General features: G+C 42.2%; 1 protein-coding gene across 8 annotated transcripts in view; it reads right to left on the reverse strand.

Moving 5' to 3' along the window:
• Positions 1–13,368, reverse strand: part of RBBP8 (RB binding protein 8, endonuclease) — a 70,759-nt gene that overhangs the window by 31,131 nt on the left and 26,260 nt on the right. For all 8 annotated transcript variants that reach the window (XM_075585164.1, XM_075585170.1, XM_075585180.1 and 5 more), the window contains 6 exons: positions 9,093–9,135; positions 6,928–7,023; positions 5,870–5,982; positions 5,214–5,292; positions 3,852–4,036; positions 233–331 (listed from right to left, as the gene is read on the reverse strand). In XM_075585164.1, the coding sequence (XP_075441279.1) occupies positions 233–331; positions 3,852–4,036; positions 5,214–5,292; positions 5,870–5,982; positions 6,928–7,023; positions 9,093–9,135 (615 nt within the window). The remainder of the gene's footprint in view (positions 1–232; positions 332–3,851; positions 4,037–5,213; positions 5,293–5,869; positions 5,983–6,927; positions 7,024–9,092; positions 9,136–13,368) is intronic.

Consider the following 13,368-nt stretch of genomic DNA (forward strand, 5'->3'; position numbering starts at 1 on the left):
AATCTGTGACCTGAAGCAAAATGTTACAAGAACCATCCCAAGGACATGAATTCATGTGCACATCAGCAATGTGAAAACATCTGTGACAAGTCTAAAAGACTGCAGCAAGTTAAAGCCAGGCTAAACAGGACTGCATTTTACAACGTGCTGTTGTATGTGGTTGAAGTTGAACAGAACTGGTAGCATTTGGTAATACTTTTAATGTAACCGTGAATAATAATAATGCGCTTACTTGCAAGTGGAGACAGTTCTAGGTCACATGTTTCTGCTACCAAAATATCTTCTCCTTTTCTAGTATTTGCTTGGGTGGAAGAAAGTCTATTTCCAGAATCTACAAAACCCCCAAGGGAAAAAATAAATAAAACACAAGATTTATTCACTTGCACACTTTTAATATAGGAAACACTTGTTTGCATGTTATGTTTTAGATTATAATAGTCCCTAGAGCAGGGGTGTTCAACTCCAGTCCTCAGGACCCCTGCCAAACCCCCACCAGCTCAGGTTTTCAGGATATCCCTGCTTCAACACAGCTGGCTCAATCAGTACCAGCTTCAGCACAGGTGGCTCAATCCATCCCTGCTTCAGCACAGGCGGCTCAGAGGCACAGTCTTTGACTGAGCCTCTGATTGAGCCACCTGTGCTGAAACTGGGATATCCGTCAAACCTGACCTGTGGGGAAGGGGGGAGGATGTTGAGGATTGGAGTTGAGAATCCCTGCACTAGGCAGATAATGATCAGCCAATGCAGCATATTACACATACACAATAACAAGTGTTTTGCACATACAGGCTTAATATAGAAAACTACGCTTGCCATTTTCATCATTTGGCTTCTGGCGACGCGTCACACCGCCGGCTGAATCCCGGTAAGTGGAGTGTTGAAGGGGCCTCACGCGATCTACCGGCATTAAAGGCCCGGGGCCTCTGCAACCACCCACGCCCCCCCCAAATAAATCTCCCGCCCCCACCCCCCCAGTTTGCACACCCCCGGCCTAACCAAACCAATTTCTTATTTTAATCACTTGTTTCCATTTTAATGGACACACAGCTCAACATAAAGACAGTGTAGAAACAAAGAATTATGTACAATAAACATATACATAAGGCAACATCTACCTCTAATGTGTCATTAGGACTCATGGGGCATTATTTTGCCAAGTGGTGCTAAACCTTTGGGCTTCTCTTATGGCCCGAGCAATTAAACGGCCCTTAGAGATTAGCACTGCATCATTAACTTGGTGCTTGAGGTTGTGGTGGCACAAGTCTTTACCCGATCCCAGCAGTAAAAATCACGGGGGGTTGATGTGTTTTTTTTTTTTTTTGTTTTTTTTAAATTAACTGAAGATGTTCAAAATGATGAAATACATTGTCAAAGCAAGCAATGCATTTTTCTGATCAATTTTAAAATGAAAATCATGCATGTCTGTCCAACTCAAACACATGCCTAACGCAAACAGAAAGGGCCCCTTAAAAAAAATCCATATATTTTCTGGTTATTTAAATATTTCCATTTTTCTATCATCGTTTTTTCGGAGGGGGAAGGGGGAAACCGAATACATATTACAAAGATTTAGCATTTCAATACGCGTGTGATCGATATTTGTTTATGTAATCTTTTAAGAAGTTAAGTGTGCTCTGGAGTAATTGGAAGGCTAAAGCCTGTAATTGTCGTGTGGGGGAGAAGCTAAATCAGCCCAGGCTTTGAGCCCGCCTGCTGCAGCGGGCTGGTCATTCACAGCCGAGCTTTGCTTTAAATATCAGCATTTCCCAGGTTCTTTCACTAGGTGCAAAATCAGAACCTACCCTCCACCTGTCTGCCTCACATTAGTATGGGGCTCCAACTCTCCACCCATGTTGGGATGTTGCAGCGAGGAATAAGGGGGGCCCTGGGGCTGTAGAGAGCTAGGGGTGCAGGCTCAACCAACCTTTCCATTAGCAAGGCAGTTGCAGCAGCCCAATTCCTGCCACCTCGCTGTGCTCATGTGAGGATCGCGCTCCCTGTGCACACAGTAACATGACGTGCTTGGTGCATTCTATTGGCCCAAATATGGTATTGAAAAGGTAACCCAGGCAAATTGCCATTTCACACAAATCTAGCCGAATGCTTCTGGGAGTCTCAAAAAAAGGATGTCCTCCAAAAAACAGACATCTGGTAACCTTTTCTTGAATGAAAACCATTTTAGTGCCCTTGCGATGTACCACAAAACCTGACGAGCACTGGCTCTAGAGTGGCCTTTGTGATGTGCCCTGAATGTGTCTCTCTACACCTGCCAACCTTGAAAATGTTTTCAGGGTGATAATGATAGTAACTTACAGTGTGTATGTATATCTCACACACAACGTACATGCATACATTTGCATGTGTGTTCATATGTGTCCCCGACATTGGGGTAGGATATTTCCCAAAGCCCCACTATGTATTTATGTGCTGGTTTTTTTTTGTTTAGGAAGCAGAGAAGCTCTCCAGATCAAAATGAGAATGGGCTTCCTCTTCATCTTAGGTTACTTTGCATGCCAATCTCCATGATCAAAACACAGGATGGTCACAGGGCGTCCCTACCCTGTACTAAGAAATGGAAGGGTGGGAGGGCGCATTATATGTTGAAAACTCACAGGCCAATTATAAATATCACAGAGGTTCAGACAATTTTATTCCTACAAATATATTGATACTGTTGGTTGATAAGAGTGCACAGGCCACATCCATCAAGGGGACTTCCATATTTCTGCGAGTAAAATTAATTCTGGTGGGTCTTATGAAAATAAACTCCCTGAACATGTTGCCTCAACATTTGCACGTACATTGTATTTAAACACTTTTACAAATCCCCTCAGGCATACCTGTATTCCTATAAACATGGGATCCTCCCGGATTGACTTTGGAAATGCCCTCTGTCACTTAAGGGTACCCCCATATTTGTAGGACTGACGTTCTCCTTGGAGGGGAGGGCGATCACAATTCACCCCCACCCTGGCGCAGGAGACTCAGACTACATTTTCATTGCATCTGTCATAAAAAGGATGATCTACATGGCCAGATTTGTATGGCAGTTCAAAGTGACCCATCCTAAGATTCCTCTATGAATATAGAATTGTACCTTTATAATTACAGTGACTCAACAGTGATTTACCCAGTAAAACAGCACAGTGTCAAAATCTGCAAAGCTATAAAAACAGGCTCAAGACCTACATGTTTTTCTAGGCATTACATTAATTAACCACAACCGGTCTGCATTTAATAGCTACAGTACCGTATATTTCCTTGTGTCTTTTATAACCATACATTTTTCCCCCTTTATTTTTCCTTTTTGTAACTGAAGTGTTTAGAGTCCCATTGAGAGAAAAGCTCTATATAAGTTATTAATATTATAATGCTTCTTTGGCATCCACACCCGTTTTTCATGTAAAAATATTAACTAAAACAGAAAAAAAAAAAAACGTATTAAATGTCATTTTCCAAGAGTCTGCAAAATGGCGGTATAGGCCGTGTGTGACACGGCTCCTCCAGACAACTTTTGGCTAGCCATATTACATACCGTATTGCAAAGTTTGGCCATGTGACCTCACAGATCTAATTCTTAGGCACAAAAAAACAAATCTAGAATTGTTTTTCAATTATGCACAGCGCAACAACGCCAACTAATTTTTTTTTACTTTTCTGTAAATAAACGATTTCTGGTTTGCTAGGGCCAGCAGTGAAACAGAAATTGAGGTTTGGAAATATTATTGCAACAATTTGCAAACCCCTGTGGCCACGCAGGTGGCAAATACCCATTGGTATTGAAGGGGTTACTGAACCAGCTACAATGGAACCAAAAAGGCATTCTGTGGAATAACCCATTGCAGACTCACCATTAGTGCAGTCAGACACCCCTATTCCTTCGTGTGCTTGTTCTGTGTATCGGATGTGTCTGTTCTCTTTTCTTCTCCGCATTCGGCTGACCATGGACAGGGGAAAGGAATGGATTGGAGAGTCGGGGATAACACCGTCCTCGCTGTCTCCTCGATCTGCCGGTGGTTCTTCATTTACATTCTGCCTAGAGTTCAAAATTGTTGGACCATTAGTCATAGAAGCATAAACATATACCCCAAGGATGAAAAGAGAAAATCTCCAGCAGTGAGCATTAATGCGACACGCCGGCTGCATATTGTGGTGTGATCATGCCATGAAATTCTCACATCGGAGCCAAATCACTTCTCTCAGGTAATCCGATGCCATGCAACTCGGGTCAACAGTAACATCTCAATAATGAGCTCAATATTCCCACGTAAAATGTTACCTTTCCACGTTTACGGAAAATACTTTGGAACAGGGAATTGCAAGGGCTGGATTTTGAAATTGGATAAGACCAGAGCCCAAATCCATGCGACACTGAGCAAGTCACTTTATGTCCAAAGAGAATTGCAGTACAGTATGGTTTTCCATCATTATCCGATAAAATATTTATCAATGGCTTTTAGAATCACACTTAAAGCACTAAGAGGTGGAGACACCAAGTACAAATCCATTCAAATGTTGCTCTTGTACAGTGGTTTTCAGCATCTTAAGAAGACTGGACTTGATTTAAGTGGACTCAGTAGAACCCCGTACAAAAGTGCACTGTGGAACCTCTTCTACACACTCACCCTGTGTACACAAAAACACCTAGTGCTGTACTGGAGCTTCTATTTTTCTAAATAATCTAGCTGCTTACTATATTATATATAATGTATTACATTCTAACATGTCATTACAAAATAAAAATGATGTAGGTCTTGAGGAACAAAATATTTGCCAATCAGTTTTTTAGTTCCACACCTACACAGAAAAGGAAGTCAAGATAAATGAGTTTGTAAGAACATATAGTGTATCCTTTTCATGAGAATACCTGAGAATGTCTTGGGGGAATTCACAACATATTTTCAGGATGTAAAGGAAAAAAGAAAAGTTAAGAAGAAAGAAGGAAGCCCAATAAACACGTCGGCTTATAACAATGGAAACACAATCTCAATCCAGTTTTGCAACAGGAGTTTGTCTGAAGATGGTTTTGGCAGCCACTTAAATTGAATAAATACCCTTAAAATATAGGAAAGGATTTTGTAACTTTATCCCCAATTACTGCAATTACCGCTCTGTATCATTGTGGCCTTTTTGAGAACATAAAAAGAAAAGAAGCTCGGTATTGCCTGTGCTTTCACAAATAAAGGGAAGAGGACTTTAAGTATTTAACTCACTCTGTCGTCTTCTTCTGCATGTGCTGAAGCTGGTCTGAAAGCCTTTTATTCTCATCCTGAAGGGTGTTCTTCTCATTCACTGCAACAAGACATCAATGAACATGTCCAACAAAATCACGTTATGGAAAAAGAGAATGACTGCAGTAAATTTAATGATGGAACCAAGATTAAAAATGACTGCTAGAAAAACTAGGTTTGGGTTGGGGGGGGAAATGTACTGAATGTACATGCACCGTACAGTGTGCACGATCTTGGCACACAATGAGAAAAAAAACCCAGTACATTATAGAGTTGATCTGTATAATCTTCCCCCATCTGCCAATTTTTGCAAATCTCTTGGGCACCTTTGACTCACTGGTTATCAGAGCATGTTGTCTGCGCTATACAAGAACAAATGAATGAAAGCATTTATCTGAAAAATTAGGTTCTCCATTTAAAAAGAAGGTGCTGTTTTTGCCCCAATGAGAAGGATGAATTATGATACTAACAGTAAAACTAGTGCATGCGTGATCTAACATCAAGAACTAATAAATGGCCCGAATCTTCAGTGGCCTATTAGCAATGAATACTAGGTAGACGGCAGTGGGCAAAATACTGTCTTTTTGAGAGGCACAGCTGTGTATAAATACATGCAAAACATAAATAAGAAGTCTTACTGAGCTCTGTAATGAGTTTCAGATTCTGCTGTCGGATATTCTCAAACTCCTGCTGCTTCTTCCTCATGTGCTCTTCTGTTACTGCACACCGGTCACACAGTCCTGCCCTGAGCCTGGCGGCAACCAAGTGGACACAATACATCATTCTATTATGGCGAGATGGCTTTACTTACAATCCTCCCTCTCTCACACTTTCAATAGATTATAAGCATTGTTGTCATCGGAGCCTGATGTGTTTCAGACCACCTCTCTGCTTTGTTTTGCCACATGGGAAATGGATAAAAACCAAATCCTACACGACTTCTCCCATCCTCCGCCCTCTCTCTGGAAATCCTAACCACGCACCAGCAGACTCCCCTCCATCTTTCAGTCATTTAAAAACTCCCTGGAAACTCACCTATTCACGGAAATCCATCTAGCACACCCCCTAAACCCTTCCCAACAACTCTATTGATACCAGCTGTGCGGCTGGACCAATCTCCATGCTATCTATCCAACATTCACACCCCAAAGACTTAATGGGTGCGGCTGAACCATACTCCCACAATGAGCAGGCACTTTACCCTTTGTTTCAACATTGTCCCTCATTCCCTCTGCAGTGTAAGCTCTCAGGAGCAGGGCCCACATTTCCCTTCAAATCTGTTTGTCCTTATTTGTATGCAACGGTTTATGTCATTATCAGATCTCTGTACCCCCACTGTACCGCGCTGCTGAATATGTTGGCGCTTTACAAATAAAACGATAATAATAATAAAAAAAAAAAAAACGATAATAATAATAAAAAAAAAAAAAAAAAAAGAGTCACTTTTCTCACTCAACATCTTACATTAGGGTTTTATTGGTTTCCTAGTTTCTATGTTCCCCTCCTGCGCCACTTTCTGTACAAACCCCTAACCTAATGGTAATATGTGATGTACATCTTTATTATTCATTAGCCTTGGCTGACCCATCAAGCCTAAAAGCATTTGCCACACGAATTCGTTCCTTTGAACTCCTTTGCCATCACTCACCCCCGTTTTCTGCAGCACATGCACTAAAACGTATTGCTTTTCGCTTACCTGTCCTCTAGCACCTTAATGGTATCATGAAGCGCCTTCTGCTGCTCTCTTAGCTGCTGGTTCTTAGTATAAAATTCTTCCAGCCTTTGTGCATCCCTAAATAAAAGGCAGACAATCTCACCGATAATGATATAATTGGCTTCACCTTCCCCCTGCTACGTTGCCTCTCTAAAAGAGATCAAACAGTGCTAAGGAATAATATGAGTCACTGGAGGTATTGCTCTGAAGATGGAGGGCAACGTAAAATGTAAATTATTAATTGGAAGGGGAAGCAGAGATGACGGGGAAAGCAATACAACAATGGGAAGGATTGTGACAGACAGAATGCAGCATATAACTTTAGGAAACAGAGTAAAAACTGTTACACAGGTAGCTCCCACGGTTCTATGGTAAGGGAATATGGGTTGACTAGGTATGCCAGATTGGTCTGCATGTTGACACTTGCAAAATATAAGAGAGCAATGTGTTGCAGGCCCCATCCTGCAAAAGAAGGGATGGTGTTGCCCTGCTGAAATGATTTTATTTTATTTTATTGTATTTTTAAAACTGCAAACCCGGCTACTTGTATTGTTTTGTTTCATGGTACATTAAAGGTATCGGCATTATTGCCATTAAAAAAATCCATCTTTGCAACAATGCTAAAACGGGGGAAAAAAAATAAAATTAATTAAAAAACACCCAAACTTAGAAATCTAAAATCTCTGCCAACATGATTCTGAGATTGGGAGGATGGATAGAAAAAGGAGGAAGTCAATTAGGTTTCAAATACAAGGCAAATCTGAGAGTGAAATAAAACACTAATATTGTATATAAAAAGTATCATTTTAAGAGTTAAATGGTGAAAAGTTTGCCCACCAGCATGTTAACATGATTACTGCGGGCGGCTTCATGCAAAATGACTGACAATTTGGCTCCATGTTGCATTGGCAATCATGGTCGGTGCCTCAGCCTTTACGAGATCATTAGCTTCAATGAGAAACCTTGAAAAAAAAACATAAGGAGCTCATTGTCACACCAGTTATCAGCGCTGAAATATTAAACCTCAGGTATTCAGCAAGGGTCACAGAGAACAAGAACGCCTATATACAGCTATTGTATCTACAATGGGGTGCTTGTCGAGAGGCTCCAGCAAACAATAATTAAGGCATTTGGTGTGGTATGCATTAAGTCACAACTGCAGCTCGCTGATAATATTCATCTCCCTCAGACGCTACGGCCGAACGGGCAAAATAAAGAAAACCACAATGCTCTGCCCAGTGTGAAAATGAGCAGCAGGAAAAAAAGACTATATATTTTGAGAGTTTCAGATGCATGATCATTTGCATAAGTTATTATTGTACATTTCCTGGCCAATTGCATTGTACAGGTTAGTTGCTGGTTTTGGGGGAGAAAATATTTTTGCCCCAGATATTGGTATGTTACAAAGTCAAAGTAACACAAAGTTTCACTCTACCTAAAACCCCGACCTCCGCAAACAAATGCAGAATATTTTGCCAAGGCAACATTTTGCAACTGCTAGAGTTCAATGGAAAGCACTCACCCTCCAAACATCTATACAATTAGCTCACTGCGGAAAGTTCCTTTTGGTTAGGCAAGAAAAGGGCTGGACGTGTGTAGCAAACGGTCAGTGAGACTCTAGCTCGCTCTCAAAATGAACACAGCATGCAACGTTTTGTTGTACAATACAAGACAGAGTATGACTGCTCACTTCTAAACCAGCCCCAAACCTCAGTACAGAACCAAACACAAATTGTGGTGTAGGCCCCTGTAGCAGTGATGGGATTATGCAAAGGCAGATTTTGGTGTCCGAAAGTACTATATCTAGAGATTCTTAATGGCCCTCCTTCACTATCCTGAGATGTCTCTTCCCAATGCTCGGGGAGATCTCGGCTTTCTTCACAAGAATGGGACCAAAATCGTGTCCAGCACGAGGAAGTGGCTTTATGGGGTATTAAATAGGGGATAATGTTACTATGTATGCAGAAGCTTTTCTTTTCAGTGAAAGTTCAAGGTATCCCCTTCTAAAAAGAGGAGTAAAATGTGAAGAAAAGAAAAAAAATGACGTATAACAAAATTAACCCCTTCATCTCTAGATCCCCAGGTCCCATCCCACTGCAAATCATTCCCCCCTTTAACAAGCATTTGGTGAATGAAGAAATACTTACAAGCATCTTTGGTTTTTCAATTTGCTTATTTTCAGTAGCAGCTCTGGAAAAAAAGAAAAAAATTAAGACATGCAATTTGGTTGTCAATGTGGGTTTTGAAGGCATACATTTTTTTTTCTCCCCTTCCAAAGTTATTTATTGGAGTTAAACGTCAAAATCCCTTTTCCCTACAGAAGAGTTGGGAACTTGGGAGTTTGTTTGCATACTGTCCCAACCGGTCGGTTTCAAATTAAAGCTGTCACACAAACTACATTGACTAGCAACCAAATTAAAAGGTAGACCTTTCCGGAGAGATTTTATTTTACAAGTCAGGAAAAATAGCAGAGGGATATATTATATAAACACAAACAAACCAAGAACACCCAGCATTAGTCACATGCCCATTCATTAGTGGAAGTTTGGGCTTCGATATCATTGTGCGTATGTTGTTTCCCTCTGGCCGTTGAAGAAAGTAAAGATAAAAGGCACTACATAAAAAAATATATATATACTTTTCTGGGCACATTGTGGAAGATACAACCTTCCCATAATCCGAAGACAGCTTGTAATAGAGAGTTCTGGTCACCGCACAGGGAGGTTTTTGGACATACACGCATACCCCGCATTAACATACACAATGGGACCGGAGCATGTATGTAAAGCGAAAATGTACTTAAAGTGAAGCACTACCTTTTTCCCACTTATCGATGCATGTACAGTACTGCAATCGTCATATACGTGCATAACTGATGTAAATAACGCCTTTGTAACAGGCTCTATAATCTCCTCGCTTGTGCACAGCTTTGGTACAGGTAGGGAGCCTTTATTGCTGTTCAGGACGTGCTGACAGGCGCATGCGCGAGCTGCCGTTTGCCTATTGGGTGATATGTACTTACTCGCGAGTGTACTTAAAGTGAGTGTCCTTAAAGCGAGGTATGCCTGTACTGTAAGGAGAACTCTCTGTGGGTTTGGAAGTTCAGGCCTGGCTAGATCTGCGAAGAATACATAAATACTGCAGTGCCTGTTCCTTGGAAAGGACTTCAACTTCCGGATATCCCATGCTGCAAAAGTAAGGTCAGTAGCACTACTAGGCAGACAGTGAATTAATCAGCTCTGTAAATCCTACAAACTAACAACGTTCACTTTTGTCCAGTAATCGTTATTCCAGTATGAAAAAACATCTAGCAAAATTACTTGCAATCAAGACTTGCGTAGGCATCTCCCACTTGCCCTTTCATTTTTTTTATTTGCATGTGGTTTAAGTCAAACGCCACATCCCATGTCTAATAACATAATAACCATCTATTTATTCTCTTTAACCCTGTCGCAGTCTGTTCCTGCTATGTGGAGGTTAAACGGGTCCAGGGTCTTATGAAACGTTTCATCAATATCAGAAAATCAATACAAAAAGCTAGAACATACAAAATAAATAAAAAAACAGTTAGGAGTCAACTCAGTCAGGTAGTAATATCTGCGGTTTGGTGATTTCTCCAAGGAGGAGCATTGTATGCATTCAATTTTAATACATCTAAAGAAGGTCACTTTACACCGAGGCAATCTCATCTATCTGCAAGCAGAGAGAGCAAGGAGGTGGTCAAAAAGCAAAAGCTCTCTGGGGAGGGCTGAAGTGGTGTTACAATTTATTTTCTCCTCAATGATCCTGCACAAACCTGCACTCCTAAGCCTTAAAAAACTTCTCCATTAAGCAACAAAAATGTGCCTTTGAAACAAGACCGCCACATTTCAGCTAATCATTCGGAGTAATTTAATGGAACTTAATGTGCTTTTGTGATCCACACCCATGATCTTTCTATCTGCAGTTTAACACACTTTGTGAGACTGGAAGAGGCCGGGGAAGCCTGTGCAAGACAAGGATGCACTATTGGGTGTTTTTATTTTATTGATTTAAAGAACCCCAAAACGCCTTAAGAATTGAATGTTTTACACGGGTGCTAGGTTTTGACTTGTTTATATTACACGCACATGGAGCAGCGCTTTCCAGAAATGTTACCACCAGCTGGAGTCCATGAAAGTATCCCAATGCAGAAATGGAGAGGACCCCCCCCAAACAAACCAAGCTTTATATACCAGCTGTGAAACTGGTGGCAGAGAATTGCTCAGTCTACAGCCGAGAGCACATTCTGAAATGTATACAATATTTTATAATGTACCGTACTCAATTTAAAATTAATTCCGCTGTACTCCAAATGGTAAATTGCATTCTTGTTGCTTCTTAGTAGCAGTTCAAAAGATAACAAAAACTATTGCTAAATAGCTGTGGTATATAGCTTTTTAGTGCAGGAATGTTGGTCATCTGGTCCATAGTACAGGCATTTGAAAGTTTAAAAAAAAAAATGGTCATAATATGTCACAAAAGCAAGTTCAGCAGAACGGTCCTGAGAAAACATGAAGCTTGAGATTGTAGGTAGGGTATTCAGGTTAGTCAAAGCTTGCAGGTGCAACCCAAGTGGTACCTCATTGTAAAATCAAGCAGAGGGAAAGAGGGCAGGCTCCATTTTCTTGCGTATGGAATTATGCACGTCCTAAAATAAATTAAAGTACTTAATATTATTTGATTGACAATAGGCAAAATGTAGCCACAAATTCTTTCCCCAGAGCCGCGGGAAATGCCAGATACATTTCCCATGGCTTCAGTGAAGGGACAGCCTTGGGTGGCGGAAGCAGCAGCATTTTACACAGTGGGTAGCTATCCTGATCCCCAGCTGTGGGGAAAGTTAAGCAAGCTACACCTGTACATAAACACACTATTATGTTTACCAAGTATGAAGAAACTGGAGCATTGCTCCATAAACCGCGGCCAGCCGGCACTTCTGCTCTCTGCAATGCCTCTCAGCATGCAATGAGCTTCCAGGCGCCTCCTTTAAAGGCCAGCCTCCTCATGTGACTACAGAGGCCGAGTATGGACTTGTGGTCGTCATGGTCACCAGCCTAGCGGCAGAGTCTGTGCTGCCTCATGCAGACTGTGAGGGAGATGTCCCTCAGATGTCCTGCTGCATGGAACACACACACACACACACACGTGTGTATTGTGTGTGTGTGTACAAGTGGGGAAGTGTGTGTATGTATATGCGTGTACGTGGGGAAGTGTGTGTATACATGGGGAAGTGTGTGTACGTGGGGAAGTGTGTTGAATTATGTGGGTGGGAAAGGGGGGAAATGAAGTATGGTAAGGGAGAAAGAAATGAGTGTGTTGGGGGACAGGGTGAGAGGGGTGGTTGAGTAAGAGATGAGAGATTGAGGGGAATTGTGCGAGAAAAGGGGGAGGAATTGAGTGAAAGGGTGAGAGAGAGGGGAAAGTAAATAAATACACAGGAACAAGCATATTTTGATGTATTTTCCACTTTTTACCCAAGGGTGGAGTGTGCAGTATATGTGTGTCATGTATGTGTGTGTGTGTGGGGGGTGTAATCATATTCATGCATGTGCTGTGGCTCTCAAAAAAAAAAAAAATGCGACCAAAATATTTTAAGGTTTTTCTTCCTTGAAAGGTTGCAGACTCCTGGCCTGAAAGGTGCTCAGCTACACTATTATGAGCGTACAGGGAGAAAACACACAACAGCAGTTGGGAGGTTTTTGAAGACAGCCTCACACACAAGAGGCGCCAACTGCGGTTGTTGACCAACCTCCCAAACAAACATGTAGCAACATTGTATACAAAAATATGTTGACCAAACCACTCACCGTGGCTAATCCTAAGTGAAATATAATCATAAAATGCATGGGGCATCAGGGAATGGACGTATAGATACAAATGGTGATCGACAGGGATCACAAAAGGTCCCCAAATATTGCACTCCATGCAGATGAGGAGTAGTGGGACTGTATTGTCCATGAGAATACAGTCCCCACTACTCCTGCTTAGGCCTCGTCCTCAGATCGCGACGGCGTGCGTGGCACGGACAAAGAGATGGCCCTCTCTATGGGGCCGGACGCAGTCCGCGCGCGCATGCACAAAGAGATGGCCCTCTCTATGGGGCCGGACGCAGTCCGCGCGCGCATGCACAAAGAGATGGCCCTCTCTATGGGGCCGGACGCAGTCCGCGCGCGCATGCACAAAGAGATGGCCCTCTCTATGGGGCCGGACACAGTCCGCGCGCGCATGCACAAAGAGATGGCCCTCTCTATGGGGCCGGACGCAGTCCGCGCGCGCATGCACAAAGAGATGGCCCTCTCTATGGGGCCGGACACAGTCCGCGCGCATGCACAAAGAGATGGCCCTCTCTATGGGGCCGGACACAGTCCGCGCGCGCATGCACGAAGAGATGGCCCTCTCTAT

This window comes from Ascaphus truei, chromosome 2, assembly GCF_040206685.1.
Source record: "Ascaphus truei isolate aAscTru1 chromosome 2, aAscTru1.hap1, whole genome shotgun sequence".
In the NCBI taxonomy this organism is placed as follows: Eukaryota; Metazoa; Chordata; class Amphibia; order Anura; family Ascaphidae; genus Ascaphus; species Ascaphus truei.